Source organism: Loxodonta africana, chromosome 5, assembly GCF_030014295.1.
Source record: "Loxodonta africana isolate mLoxAfr1 chromosome 5, mLoxAfr1.hap2, whole genome shotgun sequence".
NCBI lineage: Eukaryota > Metazoa > Chordata > Mammalia > Proboscidea > Elephantidae > Loxodonta > Loxodonta africana.
In genome coordinates, this window is record NC_087346.1 from 157,571,834 (window position 1) to 157,590,878 (window position 19,045).

General features: G+C 42.6%; 1 protein-coding gene across 1 annotated transcript in view; it reads right to left on the reverse strand.

The window, feature by feature from the left end:
* The window catches only part of POLN (DNA polymerase nu), a 236,393-nt gene that overhangs the window by 62,149 nt on the left and 155,199 nt on the right, over positions 1-19,045 (reverse strand). The window contains exons 15-17 of the mRNA XM_003411340.3: positions 17,097-17,154; positions 14,557-14,634; positions 13,462-13,576 (exon numbers count right to left, since the gene is read on the reverse strand). Of these exons, the coding sequence (XP_003411388.3) occupies positions 13,462-13,576; positions 14,557-14,634; positions 17,097-17,154 (251 nt within the window). The remainder of the gene's footprint in view (positions 1-13,461; positions 13,577-14,556; positions 14,635-17,096; positions 17,155-19,045) is intronic.

Consider the following 19,045-nt stretch of genomic DNA (forward strand, 5'->3'; position numbering starts at 1 on the left):
TTGTAGTGCTTTTTTTTTTTTTTTGTGGTGCATATGTTTTCTTGTTTCTCTTACTCTCCTGTGTTGAATTCCCTTTGTTCGTGGATTTTTTTTCATGTCTTTCATTTTTGTAGATTTTTTGTTACTCAGACTTTATGTTTTTCTTCTTTTTTTTGATGGGTAGATTTGTTAACTTTCTTTGTGGTTACTCTGAAATTTACCCCTATCTTCCGAAGTTTAAACCAGTCTTTTATTACTTGATATTGCTTTGACTTCCTCTCCATTTGAAAGTTCTATACCTACACCGTTTATTCTCTCTTTTATTTATTCTGGCATTGTTGTTATTTACAGATTGACCTCTCTCATTCCCTGTTGTAAATATTTTAGTTTTGTTTTATCCTCGAGAGTTCATTGCCTAGGTTGATATCTGGCTGATGCTGTCTTGTGTCCCAGAATCAGGTTGTTGTCTGATGTTGTTGGTTCTCTAACTGAAGGACTCCTGGTAATAATTCTTATAAATTTGGTTTGGTTTTTACATATTCCCTTGATTTTTGTTAATCTGGAAATGTTCTAATTTCACCATTATATTTAAGTGAGAGTTTTGCAGGATATGTTATTTTTAATTGGCATATTTTTTTTTTCTTTCAAGGTTTTATACATGCCAACCAACTTTCTTCTTGCCTGCATGGTTTCTGTCGAGTAATCAGAGCTTAGTCGTATTGTTTCCCCTCTGTACGTGACTTTTTGTTTTTCTCAAGCTGCTCTCAGGATTCTTTCTTTGTCTTTGGTTTTAGTGAGTGTGATTATGATATGTCTTGGTGATTTTCTTTTGGAGTCTATCCTATATGGGGTTCATTGAGCTTCTTGGATGGTCAGCTTTTCATCATTCATGATATTATGGAGGTTTTCTGTCAGCAAATCTTCAATGATCCTGTGTCTCCCATTTTCTCTCGCTGTTCTGGAACTGTGATCACATGCAAAATTTTGCTTTTGATTGTATCCCACATTGTTCTCAGGGTTTCTTCACTTTTCTTCATTCTTTTCTCTGATTTTTCCTCAAAATGGTATCCAAGGATTTGTCTTCAATTTCACTGATTCTGTCTTTCCATTGTTTCAAATTTGGTCCTAAAACCTTCTATTGCACTGTTCATTTCTGAAATTTTGTTATCTTTGGGGTTTCTAATTGCTGTTTTTGTATGATTTCTAGGTGATAATTTATGTTGACATTTTGTTCCTGTATTATTTTTATGAATGCTTCCATTGCTTTATCTGGGTTTTCCCTGATTTTTGTCTGTATTTTTCATGATTTTGTCTATTTTTCCTTATTTTTAAAAATTTTATTATTTTTTCATTGTACTTTAGATGAAAGTTTACAGAACAAACTAGTTTCTCATTAAACAGTTAGTACACCCATTGTTTTATGACATTGGCTAACAACCCCACAACATGTCAACACTCTTGCTTCTCAAACTTGGGTTCCCTGTTACCAGCTTTCCTGTTCCCTCCTGCTTTCTAGTCCTTGCCCCTGGGCTGGCGTACCCCTTCAGTCTCATTTTATTTTATGGGCCTGTTCAATCTTTTGCTGAAGGGTGATCCTCAGGAGTGACTTCATTACTGAGCTGAAAGGGTGTCTGGGGGCCATACTCTTGGGGTTGCAGATGGATATCTAGTTTTGCCAGTCTCTGTCAGGCCAGCAAGTCTGGCCTTTCTCTTTGAGTTAGAATTTTGTTCTACATTTTCTTCAGCTCTGTTCAGGACCCTCTATTTCGATCCCTGACAGAGCAATCATTGGTGGTAGCCGGGCACCATCTGGTTTTACTGGACTCAGCCTGATGGAGGCCATGGGAGATGTGGTCCATTAGTCATATTTTTTCCTTATTTTTGTCTGCATTTTCCTTTATCTTTTGGAAAGTCCTGAATATTAGAGTTTTGCATTCTCTACCAGGAAGTTGCAGTGCCTTTACTTCTACCAGAAGGACATCTGGTGTTTTATTTTCGTTTCTTTCTGTAACCATCCTGTCCTCTTTTTTCAAATACGTTTTGATATTGTCTGCTGTCTCTGGGACATTCAGGAATTATTTTCTTCATTTATTTATTGTTGATTTGTTTCATCCTGCTTTTTTTTAATCTGGTTATGTCTGGGCAGGCAAGCTGGGTATGTTTTGTTGCTGCTTGTCTGTGGGCATGGTATTTTTCACAATCATGTCCAGATCAGTAGGGTTTCTCAGCTATGGTGTAGCAGGGCAGGTCCTGTTGGGGGGGGGGGGGGCGGAGGAGTGGGAATGGGTTGTTTGCAGCATGAACTGGGACCGATGGGGCAGAGCTGGAGGGTAGTCAAGGCAGGGTCCAGTGGTCTGTGCTGGTGCCTCTTCGGGGTGTGGCACTTGGTGCACGGCGCACATAGGCAGCAGGGAAGGGAGAGGATGTGATGTGTGGAGCTAAGTGGGTGAAAGAGAGGAGAAAGAAGAGAAGGAAACAGAAGCAAGAAAAAAAAGGAAAAAAGAAAAAAGTAAATAAAATGGCAGCATGGTAGGATTCAGCTGGTGGGGGGTGGGGCAGACCCAGTGAGACCACGTGGCAGTGGCTCTCTAGCCGAGCAGTGGGGCTCAATGTGTTGAGAAGTGGCATGGGCAGCATGGGGCTAGGTGGGTGGGAGAAAGGAAAAGAAATAAGGGAAAGAGAGAGAAGAAAAACAAAACAAAAAACAACAAAAATAAGTACAGTGCTGGGGGAGCTGGCCACTGGGGGCAGGTTGGAATTGGGTTATGGTGAGCTGATGTCTGTCTTGCTGGGTGGAGTAGCATAGCCCATCAGGAAGGGCAGAGGCAGCACAGGGCCTAGGTAAGAGGGAGAAGGGGAAAGATGAAGCAAAATTAAAAATATGGCGCTGGGGGAGCTGGCCTCTGGGGATGGCCAGCTCCCCCAGCGCCATATTTTTAATTTTGCTTCATCTTTCCCCTTCTAGCTGAACAGTACAATACAGCTCATTGAGAAGGGGGGGAAGCGCACAGGGCTAGGTGGGTGGGAGAAAGGAAAGGAGCGAGAGAAGAAACAACAAAAAAAGAAAGAAAACAAAAACAAACAAAATTTAAAAAATGGTGCTGAGGGGGCCAGCTGATGATGGCAGAATGGACCTGGTGAGTCCATGTGTTGGTGGGTTTCTAGCTGAGTGGTGTGGTAAGACCTTTTGAGAAGAAGTGGGAACAGCACAGGGCACTAGGGGGACAGGTGAAACGAAAGGAAGGAAGGGAAAGAGAGAGAAGAAACATAAAAATCCAAAAAAAAAAAACAAAAAACCAACAACAACAACAACAACAACAAATGTTGCCAAAGGAGCCAAGCAGTGGGGGTTGGGTGGACCCTGGCAGCAGTGAACTGGTGTCTCTCCAGCCGAATGAACGTGGCCCATTGGAAAGAGGTGGAGGCTACGTAGAGGGAGGAAAAGTGGGTGGTGGGAAAGCATGTATCCCTGGCTACTGAGTGCTCTGTCTCCTGTTGGGAGCTCCATGAAGTTGCCTTCCTGTACTCCCTGCCTGCATTCCTTGGTGGTGTAGTCCAAGATGGCGAATCTGTGCTGTGTTAGCTGCATAGACCTCCACTCTGTAGCTGTCTGCATTCTCTGTCAGTTTCTTATTCCATTCGGTGCTTGATAGAGTTCTTTATCCTTGATTTGACACTTAGGGTTCCAGGATTGACGTTTGTATCTATTTTACTTAGTTTTTCAGGTCTTTGCTGCAGAGGGACAGTATGGTGCTTCTATTTATAACACCACGTTGGCTCTGCACTCTACAGTTTTTTTTTTCTTAATAGCAGCCTCTTACTTCTGGTTCCTAGTTCTGCAGATGCCTTGATGGGCCAGGTTATGCTACTATAATAAATCACATCAAAATCTTATTGCCTTACAGCAAGAACAGTTTATTTTTCATCCTCACTACATTTCCATCACAGGCTGGTCCATCCTGTCTAATGCAGGATGACAGAGTAGCCTCTAAACATTTTGCCAGGTGTAATCGAAAAGAGAACATGAGGAATCACATGTGGTTTCTTTTTAAAACCTTAGTTTAAGAATAACACATGCCACTTCTACTCACATTTCATTAGTCAAAGTAATTCACATAGCCAAGTCTGATACCTACTGGGCAGGAGAATACCATCTTCCTCCATGGAGGAGAGGTGGTAGACGTTAATACTGTCTACCATGCTTACATTACCAGATTTTACAAGGTCTCAGGGAGAAAAGGGGAAAAAAAGCCTTAAGCACAGGAAAAAAAAAAAGAAATACATTTTTTGAACTGCTTTTTTTCAAGCTTCAGTCTGAAAATGTTAAGTTGAACACACAACTGATAAGGAATGTTTTTTTAATCTGCATTTTGTAACACTTTTAAGCAGCCACCTAATCTGATAAACATATGATTACTGTAAAGAAAAATGCTCAGTGACCTGTCTCAGACCTCAGCATGGCAGAATGGCTGTGTTTCTAGCTGCTCAAGATGGGGTCAGCAGCTTGGAGGTCAAGTCCTGGCTCTGATGGGGACTTCGTGGGCAAGTCCCAGATTTCTGGGTCTTAGGCTTCATCTATCAAATCATGGGTTCATAGATGAGCTCTAACATCTCTTTCAAGTCCCCAGTTTTTATACAACCTATATGATCTTTTTTTTTCATGATCTTAGCAATTTCAAAGAAATTGTTATTCTTTGAAGATATTACTAAATATTTCATAATATAATATCAAATTGTCGCTTTTGCTTTATGTGTTTCAAACAATAAGGCATTTACATGAAACAAACATTTTCAAGAGTCTATTTGATCTGGCTGCTTTTTTACCATATGCTATTCTAGTCCTCTGTTTGTAATATAAAAATCATTTCCACGGCAACTAATTATAGTATAAGTCACAAGTGCTGAACTGCTACCGCTGGTGGGAAATTAGAAGCAACCCTCATCCAAATATTAAAAGCTTCTTATTTGTTGAGTTCTCCCAAGAACTAATAAAATGCAGCTAATAAAATGCAGGGAACAAATACACCATATCCAATCTAGACAAGAACTTTTCAAGTTGGCTTTATGAGTGACCAGCTTAACATGAATCTGAAAGGAATTATTTTCTGCCTAATACTTTGGACCTTTGTAAAAAATCAGGTCAGCATACAAGTGATCCCTGATTACGATGTATTTGCGTTACGATGCACAATACAACCGTTTTTTTGGTACAGCCTGTCATTAGTAATATGTACTACATACGATGTTAAAATATAGACATGTTTATATGTTATGTTTCCAATCCCTAAAGACAAATAAAGATTGGATGTATAAAGATATTGATAATAAGGCGATAATAATGAAAACTAAAAAACAAGAGGTATTTAACTTACATTGACTTACAATGGAGTCACTGGAACGGAACCCCATCCTAACAAAGGGCTCTTCTAATGTATTGGAGTCCTTAAAATTTAAGAATACTCTTAAGGTAATGCTGTCACAATGATTCTCTCCTAGTTTTTCTTGCTAGAAATCACGCAAAGTGATTTATGATGGAGTCATCAGATACGACTTATAATAGTCATAGGAACGGAACCCCATCGTAAGTCGGCGACTACCTTTGTATTTCTGGATCCTCTTTTTGTCTATCCTTCTGCCAATAAGACAATGTCTTGATTACAATAACTATATAGTAAGCCTTACTTTGTATATTCCTTAAGCTATTTTACATAAATTTTTTTTTTTAATGTAGAAATCATAAAATTGGCAAACAGAGGCACTTTGATTTCTTTTTTTCCAACCAGCATACCATTTATTTCTTTTTCTTGCCTTTTTGCAGTAGCTAGAACATCTGTCCCCCACGTCTGTCAGTTTGTCATACTGTGGGGGCTTGCGTGTTGCTGTGATGCTGGAAGCTATGCCACTGGTATTCAGATACCAGCAGGGCCACCAAGGGAGGACAGGTTTCAGCTGAACTTCCAGACTAAGACAGGCTAGGAAGGACCCGGCAGTCTACTTCTGAAAAGCATTAGCCAGTGAAAACCCTATGAATAGCAGCAGAACATTGTCTGATATAGTGCTGGAAGATGAGCCCCCCAGGTTGGAAGGCATTCAAAAGGTGACTGGGGAAGAGCTGCCTCCTCAAAGTAGAGTCGACCTTAATGACGTGGATGGAGTAAAGCTTTTGGGATCTTCATCTGCTGATGTGGCACGACTCAAAATGAGAAGAAACAGCTAAAATATCCATTAATAATCAGAACCCGGAATGTACAAAGTGTGAATCTAGGAAAATTGGAAATTGTCAAAAATGAAATGGAATGCATAAACATCAATATCCTAGGCATGAGTGAGCTGAAACGGACTGGTATTGGCCATTTTGAATCAGACAATCAAATAGTCTACTATCCTGGGAATGACAACTTGAAAAGGAATGGTGTTGCATTCATCATCAAAAAGAACATTTCAAGATCTATCTTGAAGTACAAAGCTGTCAGTGATAGGATAATATCCATACGCCTACAGGGAAGACCAGTTAAAATAAGACTATTATTCAAATTAACGCACCAACCACTAAGGTCAAAGATGCAGAAATTGAAGATTTTTATCAGCTGCTGCAGTCTGAAATTGATCAAACATGTAATCAGGATGCATTGATAATTACTGGTTGATGGAATGCAAAAGTTGGAAACAAAGAAGAAGGACCGGTAGTTGGAAAATACGGCCTTGGTGATAGAAACAGTGCCGGAGATAGAATGATAGAATTTTGAAAGACCAATGACTTCGTCGTTGCAAATACCTTCTTTCACTGACATAAACGGCGACTATACACATGGACTTTGCCAGATGGAACACACAGGAATCGAATTGACTACATCTGTGGAAAGAAATGATGGAAAAGCTCAATATCATCAGTCAGAACAAGGCCAGAGGCCGACTATGGAACAGACCATAAATTGGTCATATGCAAGCTCAAGCTGAAAGTGAAGAAAATCAGAGCAAGTCCACGAGAGTCAAAATATGACCTTGAGCATATCCTACCTGAATTTAGAGACCATCTCAAGAATAGATTTGATGCATTGAACACTGGCGACCGAAGACCAGACGAGATGTGGAAGGACATCAAAGACATCACACATGAAGAAAGCAAGAGGTCACTGAAAAAACAGGAAAGAAAAGACCAAGATGGATATCAGAGAAGACTCTGAAACTTGCTCATAAATGTTGAGCAGCTAAAGCAAAAGAAAGAATGATGAAGTAAAAAAACTGAACAGAAGATTTCAAAGGGCAGAGCGAGAAGACAAAGTATTATAGTGGCATGTGCAAAAAGCTGGAGATAGAAAAGCAAAAGGGAAGAACATGCTTGGCATTTCTCAAGCTGAAAGAGCTGAAGAAAAAATTCAAGCCTCTAGTTGCAATAGTGAAGGATTCCATGGGGAAAATATTCAACGACACAGGAAGAATCAAAAGAAGATGGAAGGAATGTACAAAGTCATTACACCAAAAAGAATCAGTCGATGTTCAACCATTTCAAGAGGTAGCATATGATCAGGAACCAATGGTACTGAAGGAAGAAGTCCAAGCTGCTCTGAAGGCATTGGTGAAAAACAAGGCTCCAGGAATTGATGGAATATCAATTGAGATGTTTCAACAAACAGATGCAGCACTGGAGGGGCTCACTCGTCTATGCCAAGAAATATGGAAGACAGCTTCCTGGTCAACTGACTGGAAGAGATCCATATTTATGCCTATTCCCAAGAAAGGTGACCCAACCAAATGTGGAAATTATAGAACAATATCATTAATATCACACGCAAGCAAAATTTTGCTGAAGATCTTTCAAAAATGGCTGCAGCAGTACATCGACAGGGAACTGCCAGAAATTCAGGCCGGTTTCAGAAGAGGACATGGAACCAGGGATTTCATTGCTGATGTCTGATGGATCCTGGCTGAAAGCAGAGAATACCAGAAGGATTTTTACCTGTGTTTTATTGACTATGCAAAGGCATTCGGCTATGTGGATCATAACAAATCATGGATAACATCGCGAAGAATGGGAGTTCCAGAACACTTAATTGTGCTCATGAGAAACCTTTGCATAGATCAAGAGGCAGTTGTTTGGACAGAAAAAGGGGATGCTGATTGGTTTAAAGTCAGGAAAGGTGTGTGTCAGGGTTGTATGCTTTCACCATACCTATTCAATATGTGGAAACCCTGGTGGCATAGTGGTTAAGTGCTATAGCTGCTAACCCAGAGGTCAGCAGTTTGAATCCACCAGATGCTCCTTGGAAACTATGGGGAAGTTCTACTCTGCCTATAGGGTCACTATGATTCGGAATCGACTCGATGGCAGTGGGTTTGGTTTTTTGGGTTTATTCAATACGTATGCTGAGCAAATAATCCGAGAAGCTGCACTGTATGAAGAAGAGCGGGGCATCAGGATTGGAGGAAGACTCATTAACAACCTGCATTATGTAGATGATACAACCTTGCTTGCTGAAAGCAAAAAGGACTTGAAACACTAATGAAGATCAAAGACCACAGCCTTCAGTATGGATTGCACCTCAACACAAAGAAAACAAAAATCCTCACAGCTGGACCAATGAGCAACATCATGATAAATGGAGAAAAGATCGAAGTTGTCAAGGATTTCATTTTACTTGGATCCACGATCAACACCCATGGAAGCAGCAGTCAAGAAATCAAATGACATATTGCATTGGGTAAATCTGCTGCAAAGGACCTCTTTAAAGTGTCGAAGAGCAAAGATGTCACCTTGAAGACTAAGGTGTGCTTGATCCAAGGCATTGTCTTTTCAGTCGCATCATACGCATGTGAAAGCTAGACATTGAATAAGGAAGACCAAAGAAGAATTGATGCCTTTGAATTGTGGTGCTGGCGAAGAATATTGAATATACCATGGACTGTCAAAAGAACAAACAAATCTGTCTTGGAAGAAGTACAACCAGGATGCACCTTAGAAGCAAAGATGGCGAGACTCGTCTTACATACTTTGGACGTGTTGTCAGCAGGGATCAGTCCCTGGAGAAGGACATCATGCTTGGGAAAGTACAGGGTCAGTGGAAAAGGGGAAGGCCCTCAACGAGGTGGATTGACACAATGGCTGCAACAATGAGCTCAAGCATAACAACGATTGTAAGGATGGCACAGGACTGGGCAGTGTTTCGTTCTGTTGTGCACAGGGTCGCTATAAGTCAGAACCAACTCGACGGCTCCTAACAACAATGACAGAACATCCGTACTGAATAAGTGTGGTGAGGGCAGGCATCCTTGCCTTGTTCCTGATCTTAGAGGAAAAGCATTCAGGCTTTCATCTTAAGTGTACTGTTAGCTGTAGGGTTTTGTAGATGGTCTGTATCAAGAGGCAGTTGTTTGAACAGAACAAGGGGATACTGCATGGTTTAAAGTCAGGAAAGGTTTTTGTCAGGGTTGTATCCTTTCACCATACTTATTTCTCCACGGGCCTGTCAGTTTGTCGTACTTTGGTGGCTTGCGTGTTGCTGTGATGCATATTCATAAAATTCAGTATTATTTGGCCATAAAAAGAATTACTGATATATGCTACAGAATGGATCAGCCTTGAAAACTGTAGTTTTCAGTATACTAAGAAGCCAACACAAAAGGCCAAATACTGTGTGAGTCCCTTTACAGGAAACATCTCGCATAAGCAAATTTACAGAGACAGAAAACAGACTAGTAGCTGCTGGGGCCGTGGATGGGAAGAATAAGGAGTGGCTCCTAATGGGTGCAGGGCATGAAAATGTTCTGTAACTAGATAGTGGCGACGGATGCAAAATTCTGAATCTACTAAAAACCACTGTATAGTTTGAAAGAGTGAATTTTTATGTTGTGTGAATTATATGTAAAAAAAAAAAAAAAAAAGAATAAATGGTGAGTGCTGTAGAAGAGAACCAAGGAGAAGAGCGTTTCCACAGGTGCAGTGGACACGGAGGCCAGAGCTACGCACTGGGACATGGTGGCCTGAGGGCGCCTGGGTTCAGTTACGCTGCACATCAGCTCACACCCACAGAGCCTTTCAGCTCACTGACCACACTAGGTGGGGCGCAGGGTCTGAGCCTGTTCCTGCTGGCCTTGGGCCTCAAGGCCAACTGCTCCCTGAAGAAAGGCAATCCTCTTAGATGTGAGGAATTCCAGGCTCCAGACTGAGAGAAGAAAAGCCTGACTAGGTAAAATAAACTTTATTTAAAAAAGAAAGAGTGAGCGGAAGTGAGAAAATATGGGGAAGAAGTATAGGTTCGTTTTGTAGTAAACAGTAAATGACGGCTTCATCAAGGTTAAGGATAGGACTTCTTTTATGGTTAAGGGCAACCTCAGGCAGTGTTTTCAGTAGAGGGGAAGGTGCCTATCAACAGGGGCATAGTAGGAGTGCTGGCGTGAAAATGGAAAATAAAGGGTATGTGGACGAGGGCTGCTCCGTAGGTTTGTGTGGGTTGTACACTGTACCAGTCTGGAAGGTGCATGCGAGACAGCTCCCAGAGAGGTCCAATGTGCAGCCCTGACTGTGGCGATGGAGGGTGCTGCTTCTCTTCAGACAGGAGCCTTTGCGGCGTGGGAGGCCGACATAAAAAGACAGGCTAAGGCAGAGGAGAAGGAGTTAAGGAGCTCATGTCTAAGGCCCTCTGCCTTGTCATTCAGTAAGAGGAGAGGTCCTTTTTCCAGATGAACAGAGAAGGATAGGCATTTGTGCAAAGTCAAGAAGGCTTGGAGCAGCTGATTAGATTCGATGAAGAGGCAATTAAGCGTCCTGCTCAGTCACAGGACCTGAGTTTAGTGGCCTCACTCACCTCTGTTTTATGACTTTCTCCAGCACCCTGGGGGTGTGAGATAAGAAAGCAGATAATGGGGGTCACTCAGGACCAGAGACAGCAACCAGGGAGGAAGAAGGTCAGAGAAGCCCACAGCCCTGGGGAGGGGCGCTGATGGGACTGGCTAATCAGACAGACAGTGAGTACCTGCGCTGTGCTGGGCCTGGGCTAGGCTCTGAGAATAACAAGGACTGAGAAGGACTTACGGCTTAGCAGAGGAGAAAGACTGGACAAGTCACCACCACATGGTATGCTCAGGGACAGCACTGTCACAGGGGCCATGAGGGCAGAGGCAGGTCGGGGGAGAGCGCTTGTGGGCTGGAGGATGAGAGAAGCCCTCAGAGGACAAAGTGCGGATTTGCCAGGAGGGACTCTGAGGTGGGGAGGCCAGGGCTGGAGGGAAGAATTCAGGGCCTCCCTTACTGAGGTCCAGGTATGAGTAGCCAGAGTACAGGAGGCTGTGTGCTGAGGTGGGACAGCAAGGCTAGCGTCTGAGAAGGGTCAGACCCGCAGACAGTGTGATTCCGAGGAGGTGGGCAGAGGACAGAGTGGGCGGGAAGGCAAAGAGAGAAGAGAGGCTCCAGGTTGGGGCTCATGAACTGCTGTGACCGTGGACGCTGTTCTGCTGCACTGAGTGCCTTATTCACGCGGGATGTGCGTCTCCTGCTTTGGAGATATCTCATTACTCTGACTTTCAGAAATGTCCCCGTTGCCACCATCATAACAGAATTTCCACAACTCCTCTTCAAAATCAAGTAACACTCGCATTATATGAAAATGACATATTTCTCCCTGAAGTTTTATTCAGATTAGAGTTTTTGTCACGGTGGTCTTTTTGGAGGGGAGGTTTTCTGGTCAGCAGGAAAGTTTGAAATCTATGCTATTCATTTGTGCGACAGGTACATGTAGAGTCCCTACGCTTTCGGAGCCCAGTGGTGAACCTGGCAGACATGGTCTCTGCGCTCATGGAGCTGACCTACCAGTGGGGACGGACAGCAGAGAAACATGCAGAGGAGAACATGCCACACGCAGGTAGTGGAAAGAAAGGAAGGTCCCTGAGGCAGTGACATCGGGGCAGACTTGGATGAACTAAGAGAGAAGTCCAGAACCCAGGGAAAGGGCTTACCCTTTGCAAGTCAGGCGAGTCACTGGGGTGTTTGGGAACGGCAGGGTGGCTAGCACTAAACAAGGTCCAGAGAGTGGGTCTAGTGATGGGTCGGAAAGGAGCTGGCACCCTCTGCTGGACAAGGGGACGCAGGCTGGCCCTCACAGAGCTTATTTCTGTCAGAAAAGCGGAGGATTGAAGACAGTGATGACATCAGTGACAACGGCAGTGTGAAGGGAGCATGAGACACAGTGCAGGGGGACAGATCCTGGCAAGGTGGTGGGGAAAGCCTTCGTGGGAACAAGGCATCTATGGAGACACCTGAAGGACAAGCAAGAGTTAATCAGGGAAGGTGGGATGGGAGGGATGAAGAGTTCCTGGGAGGGAGTGACAAGTGGAGAGGCCTCAGGTGAGAGACCGTGGTCCCTGTGGATGAGGGCACAGAGATGGCAGCTACAGTGGCCTCACCAACAGCCGCCCCCCACCCCATGCCCTCTTCTCCCTTGCTAGTAGATCCCTGATTTTGTTCTGGGCAGTGACGTACCTGGCCCCAGGTGAAATGTTGTGACTGTCCAAGCCAATTACAATCATCCTGTCCCTCTTTTTTTCTAGAGAGTAACCTCACCAGCGTACTTTGCAGCTAGGAGTAGCCACATGACCCAGCTCTAGGAAATGAAGTGCAAATGTTGTGTGTTGCAACCTCTGGGACACCTGGTACTTTCCTGACAAAAGGGAAGGTGTGCGAGGAGAGCCCTGAACCTCCCCTCTTCAGCCTGCTTTGGAAACAGAGGGCAGGCATTTCACAATCAAACCAAAGCCAAACTCATCGCAGTTAGGTGGATTCCCACTGATGGCAACCCCACGTGTCACAGAGTAGAACTGCTCCGCAGGGTTTTCTTGGCTGTAATCTTAATAGAAGCAGTTTGCCAGGCCTTTCTTCTGTGGCAGAGCTGTGTGGGTTTGCACTGCCAACCTTTACATTAGCAGCCAACTGCAAACTGCCGGAGCCACCCAGGCACCAGTGTTTCACAACCAGGAGGAAGAACTGCCAACATCCTAAGGGTGATGACAGGCCTTTAGGACATTGTTGAGCTGCTCATCAAAGCCTAAGGTCATCGGCCTCTGGGAGTCTTGTTTTGTTGCGGTCACTAGTGTAAAGCACTGTTGATTTGATGTGGGGGGCAGACAGCAATGTTTACATTCACTTTTTCTTCCATGAGGCAGGAAGCTCATACTTCTAGAACCACGGGCTGTGTTTACTTTGTGTCAGCACTGCTAAGCAGGGGATGTATGACTTGCACTTTTCATTTTTCCAATATTTCTATAACACTCTCTAGCGACTGGCTTCTTTTTTTAGCAGTGAAAACTATCCGTTCTTTCATAATTGTAAAACTCTTGGCGCCCTAGTTATCTACTCTTCTTTTCAAAATGATTAACTACTACAGAAAAATGTAATTTCTTTCTTATGAAAATAGCCTTGGAATAACTTCAGGCTTTTAGAAGCATGTCAGCATTCTTAGAGATCTGATAGTATTATGAGCTCATATATCTTACCACTGTGAAGTCAGGGTTGAAAATACATCATCTCTCTCAGGTTCCTGGAACAACTTCAAAAGTTCTGGATCTCCAGATAAGTGTGCAAGAATGCGCAACTCAATCTGTGAAAAGTCTGTTAAACACAGTTCTGCTTTAATTCAGCATCTCCTGACGATGTCCTTCACTGTAGCAGCCCCCTTCCCGACCCATTCACAGACTTCCGACTGTCATGCTTTCCTCTCACCACGGCGACACGGGTCAGCATCCTGCCACCCACCTGCTAAGGCCCTCGGGCCTCAGCTCTGGCCATTCCCTGTGTCTGCAAGGCCAAGAGATCTCTCCTGCCTCCTGTGAGGCCAGCAATACCCCCAGGTGGCTTGTATGCATTCATTCATTCACTCAGTTCGTCAATATTTTATAAAGGGCCTACTATGTGCCAAGCTCTGTGCTTGGAATGTATTAGTGATCAAAACATCAGAAATCCTGTCTCCATGGAGCTTACGTTCTAGTAGGGGAGGCAGACAATTAGGGCACATTATTGGGTATGTTAAAAAGTGATAAATGAAATGGAAAAACACAGCAAGGCGAGGAGCTTCGCAAGTGAGTGAATGAGTGTGTGTGTGTGTGTAGGGACGCTGCCATTATAAACAGGGTGGTCAGTAGCGGCCTCATCAAGAAAGTGACATTTGAGCAAAGGCAGGAAGGCGATGAAGGAGGAACCAAGATGGTGCCTGGAGAAGTGTTCCTGGGCACGGGCTCGAGCTGGAGATGGCTGGTGTGTTGGAGGAAGGGCCACGTGGCCAGGGTGGCTGCAGCAAGTGATCAAGGTGGGAAGTCATAGGTGATGAGGCCAGAGAGGATAAAGGAGGGCAGACCGAGTGTGGCCACACAGGGGTACTTGGGATCTAGATATGGAAGGTGAGGGGTCCTCAAAGCTCCTTTACTCTTTACGGTGCATAAGAATCCTTGTTTCATATAAGTGTTTATTTTCCTTAGGATGTATGTGAAAGAATAAATTCTGTAAGTAAGCACCTTTGCATTGGTTGATTTCCAAGTCTTTGGACTGTACGGGAACACACAAGGTGCACTGTAATTACATGCAGTCTCCCCTACCTGCTGCCAGGAAGGTGTGGCCCTTGGCTGAAACAAACATGGTCCTGGGGGAAATGGTGAGGACTTCGTCTTCTTTCCCTGAATCATTGTTTGGAGAGCACTTTGTGAATTTGATCAGGTACAGACTCACAGCTATTTCTCATACAAACATTTTTTAGCATCATTCCAAAGTCAAAATACAAGATTTCTAATTTTTATTAATGTAATTTTAAATAGCATATTACTACTGAAAATGAACTTGACTATTAAGCTTTTCTGCTCTGTCTAGAATTTCTTAACGAAGACAACATCAGATATTGACAACTGAATGTTTTCCGAAAAACAATCTAGAGACTCTCTTAGCCTGTTGATTAGAAGCTTGACATTGGGTCAGCACTAACTCTATCATTTGCCACTACCACAGTTTGTGGATTCTTGAAACTGTGCTTCTAAATTCTGAACTCCTTTTTTTTTAAACACTAAATGAGACTTTAAAGATAAAATAAATATTCAATTATTAGTGTGTTTAGTTCGGGGCTAATGTTGGTTTACTTTGAAAGCAACAAAGTGAAAGTGATTTAATGATTTTCTTCTATAATTAAATACCTACACTTCACATACTTTGTGTTGTATTTAACCAGGACCCGTGGAAAATAATTATAAGCAATGTTGTTCCTACTGCCTCCTTAAAGTGTATTCAGTGAGAAAAGTTCTCCCCTTGCTCCTGAAAAGAAAGTCAAGGAAAATAGAAGGAATTCTTTCCAAAAAATAGTTTGAGAGGTGTGTAGAGGAAGGTGTATGTGCATGTTTGTGTATGCGTGTGACTTAAGATCAAAGAAAAAATGTGAATTTGTTGACCACTGAAATTCCATTCCACGTGAGCTAATAATACATTTTGGAAGGAAATACATGCCTTTGTTGGAAATGTCTTCCTTTGTCCTATGCATCACTTTTACATATTTTACAGAACTATAGGATTTCTCCGGGAAAAGTATGTTATGAATCTTCAAGCCTTCTTTCACTGCATAGCAATTTTCAGCCAACCAGGAGGTAAGTAAGGTTGCCTAGAAAAATGCCATCACTATGATTTTCCAATTATTGACATCATTCAGCACTTCATCTGAGATTTTTGGGTCCAGTGGAAGTTTCCAGAGCACCAACAGTGACAGCATCTCCAGAGCGGTGGCTAAGGGTGGGGGGTGACTAGAAGACGATGTCGGGATCCCCTACTCTGGACTGACTGAGCCAATGGCGGCATGACCAGTGGGGGCCAGTTCCTCCCTGCGCAGATGCCCTGGTGAGGGGGCAGCCCTATGCGTGGGCTGATGACACTGCCGTGGAGGGCAGCAGGCATCCCCTCCATGAACTCACGCCCAGTTGCAGAACACAGCGCGTGGACAACTAGAGCTCCAGGGGACGAGAGCTCAAATCTCATGAAGACCTGTGCACAAGCCTCACATTTCCTGGGACAGAACTTACACTGTTGTAGGCCAGGCAGCAGCAAGAGGAAAGCTCACAACGCTACAATCCTGGAACCACCACAGTGTGTCTAATGTCTCAGGCCCGTTAAGGTGGTGGTTTTGATCAAAACGCCTGGGAGCAGCATGCTACAATGGAAAGGAAGCTCCAGAATGGGGGCCAGGCAGGGGCGATCTGAGAACTGGCCACTGCAAATGGACTTTGAATGGAAACTTTATAAAGGATACCTCTTTAGAAAAATTTATGTTCAAGTGGAAGGTGTACCTGACTTTGCATCAAATTAAGTGGGAGAGTCCGACTATTCCGTGGATTAGATACTCTAGCCATTGATGGCATTGTGTGAGTTAAAGTAGCTACCTCCCTACGGAAAGCTAGAGAAGTCTTGGGGCCCGCTGATTCCCTATCCTGGGACAGGGAGAGAACTTCCCCACAAGAATCTATTTTAAAGAGTCGACAGGAGACAGAGTTGCTCATAATCACCTTCTGCAGGCCCCGTTTAAGTATGATCACAGTATTTTATAAAGGACTGCTCATTACGTTTAATTGTTTTGCCATGACCCTCCTGGGGGCAGCAGTGTCCAAAGCAAAGGGCCAGTGGCAGCAGCACCAAGGAGAACAAGGCATTTATTGGAAATGGGCAACAGAAACCCAGATGTGTACTTTTTCTCTTTTCGATATCTAACAGTTAGCATTACAGTGGAACAGCTTGAAAGAAAAAGTGTTAATGTGCTTTTGTAAACACTTCCAGTGGTTCCCAGACTTTAATAAGTCAGTGCTATTGTATGTTTGTTTGTTTTTTCTTTATTAGGAAGTTGGTGGGGGAGAGATGGTGGGAGTGGAGCGACTTTCTTTGTATAATTATCATCTATTTTAACTTGTAAACTGCTAAAAGGGAGGTACCATAGTTCTTATGTTGTTTTTTTCTTTTCAATGTTTATTTTAAAATCCGGTCGTGCACATACAGAGGAGAACTTCAGGAAAGTGAAGCAGCTAGTTAGCACAGAAAAACAATTACAAACACTTCCAGGTTTTTAGAAAAAAAGATACCCAAGATTTCTGCAGATTAGAAAGAAATACGTTACCTTTAAAATTTTGAGGTTTAGTAATTTGAATTGGATGCTTGGAGATACCTTGGATATTCTGTCAATAATAAGAGGAGAATGGTTTTAGTTGAAATAGCCACTCTTAAATGAATCTGTACTATTTAAAGGTATTTAAAATGTATCACATTTTATTCAATATGAACTAAATAAGTAATGCCAATGTATTATGCATAAGCATATTAATATTTAATACAACTGTATAATGAGCAAATCTGAGAACAATTCTTTCTTATTGTAGCCTGTATATCCTTTACAGTAATTAAAAAAGTACTTCTTTTAATAGTAGCCTAAATTATGAGCTCAGTTAATGTCTTAAAAATTGCTTCATAATATGCTAAAAGTAGATTTCCATAAAATCCATATATTGTACTTTCATTTAAAAATGGATTTTAAGATAAAGATTCTATCAGTCACCCATAGTCAGCCCCCCTCTCCTCTGATGCCCTGGCACTCGGTGCCTTCCTCTGTCCTAGCACTTGTGACCTGCCCCATAGTTAGTGGCTATGCGTCTGCATCCCCTACAAACCCTCAGGGGCCACCTGTTAAGCACCTGTACAACTTGGGGCGATGTGCATAGGCTGCAGCCACTCACTGAATGAAATGATGGCTAGCTGGCTGGATACTAACCTGTTTTCAGTATTGAAATCATGAGAATGCCTTTTCTAATATTCTCTCGATTCTTGGCAGTACATTGAATAATACACTGCTTTGTCTGTAATGGAGCTTCTTAGGTTAGGCAGCCTTGACTCTCTAACTAGATGTAGTGAGTGGTGCTAACTTCTGAGCAGGCGCAGTTCCTCCTGTCTCAGGTAAGGTTCCTAGGGCCTGACAGAACCCTGCAAGGAGGTAAGGGAGACTTTATCATCCTTATCTTTTTAGGTGAAGACACTGAGGCCTGGGGATGTTAAACCAGTGGCTCTCGAGATTTTTGTACATTAAAATCACATGGTACCTTTTTAAAAACACTGGTTATTCACTGTATAACTCAACAGTAGAACAGAGATGACAGAAAAAAGAGCCAGTAAATTTGAAGAGAGATCAAAAGGAACTATCCAATCTAAAGAAGACAGAGGAAAATACTGAGGAAAAAAGTAAACAAAACCTCAAGAACCTAAGAGATAATATCAAAAGCACAATATCAAATTGTGTGATTTTAGTCCCTGAAGAAGAAAAAAATACATATTTGTGCAGAAAAACATTCGAAGAAACAATGGCTAAAATGTCCCCAAATTAGTGACAGACATAATTTTTCATATTCAAGAAGCTGAACAAGCCTCAAACAGGATAAGTTCAAAGAAAATCAAGCCCAGAACATCATAATAAAACTGCTGAAAACCAAAGATAAAGAAAAATCTTGAGAGCAGCCAGAGGAAAAAATGACACATTACAGGGAGAGGAATAATGATTTGAAAGATTACAGATTTCTCATCAGCAACCACGCAGGCCAAGTGACAGTGGAACATTCTACACTCCATCCTGGGGTCTTCCGACCTCATAAATGATTTTTTAAAGCTTGCATACAGTAAGGTTCACTCTTTTGCTGTAAAGTCCTATGGGTCTTGACAAATGCATAATGTCATGTATCCATCATTACAGTATTATACAGTATAGTTTCACCACCCTGAAAAATTTCCTGTACTTTACCTATTCAATCTCGTCTCCTTAACCCTGAACTGGCAACCACGGATCTTTTTATTTATTTTTTTGTTTGTTTTGGCTTTTCCAGAATGTCATATAATTGGAATAAACAGCATGTAGCCTTTTCAGATTGGCTTCTTTCACTTAGCAATATGCATTTAAGATCACCCATGTCTTTTTGTCCCTTGATAGCTTATGCATTTTTACTGATGAATAATACTCCACTGGATGGATGGACCAGTTTGTTTATTCATTCACCTACTGAAGGACATCTTGGTTGCTTCCAGTTT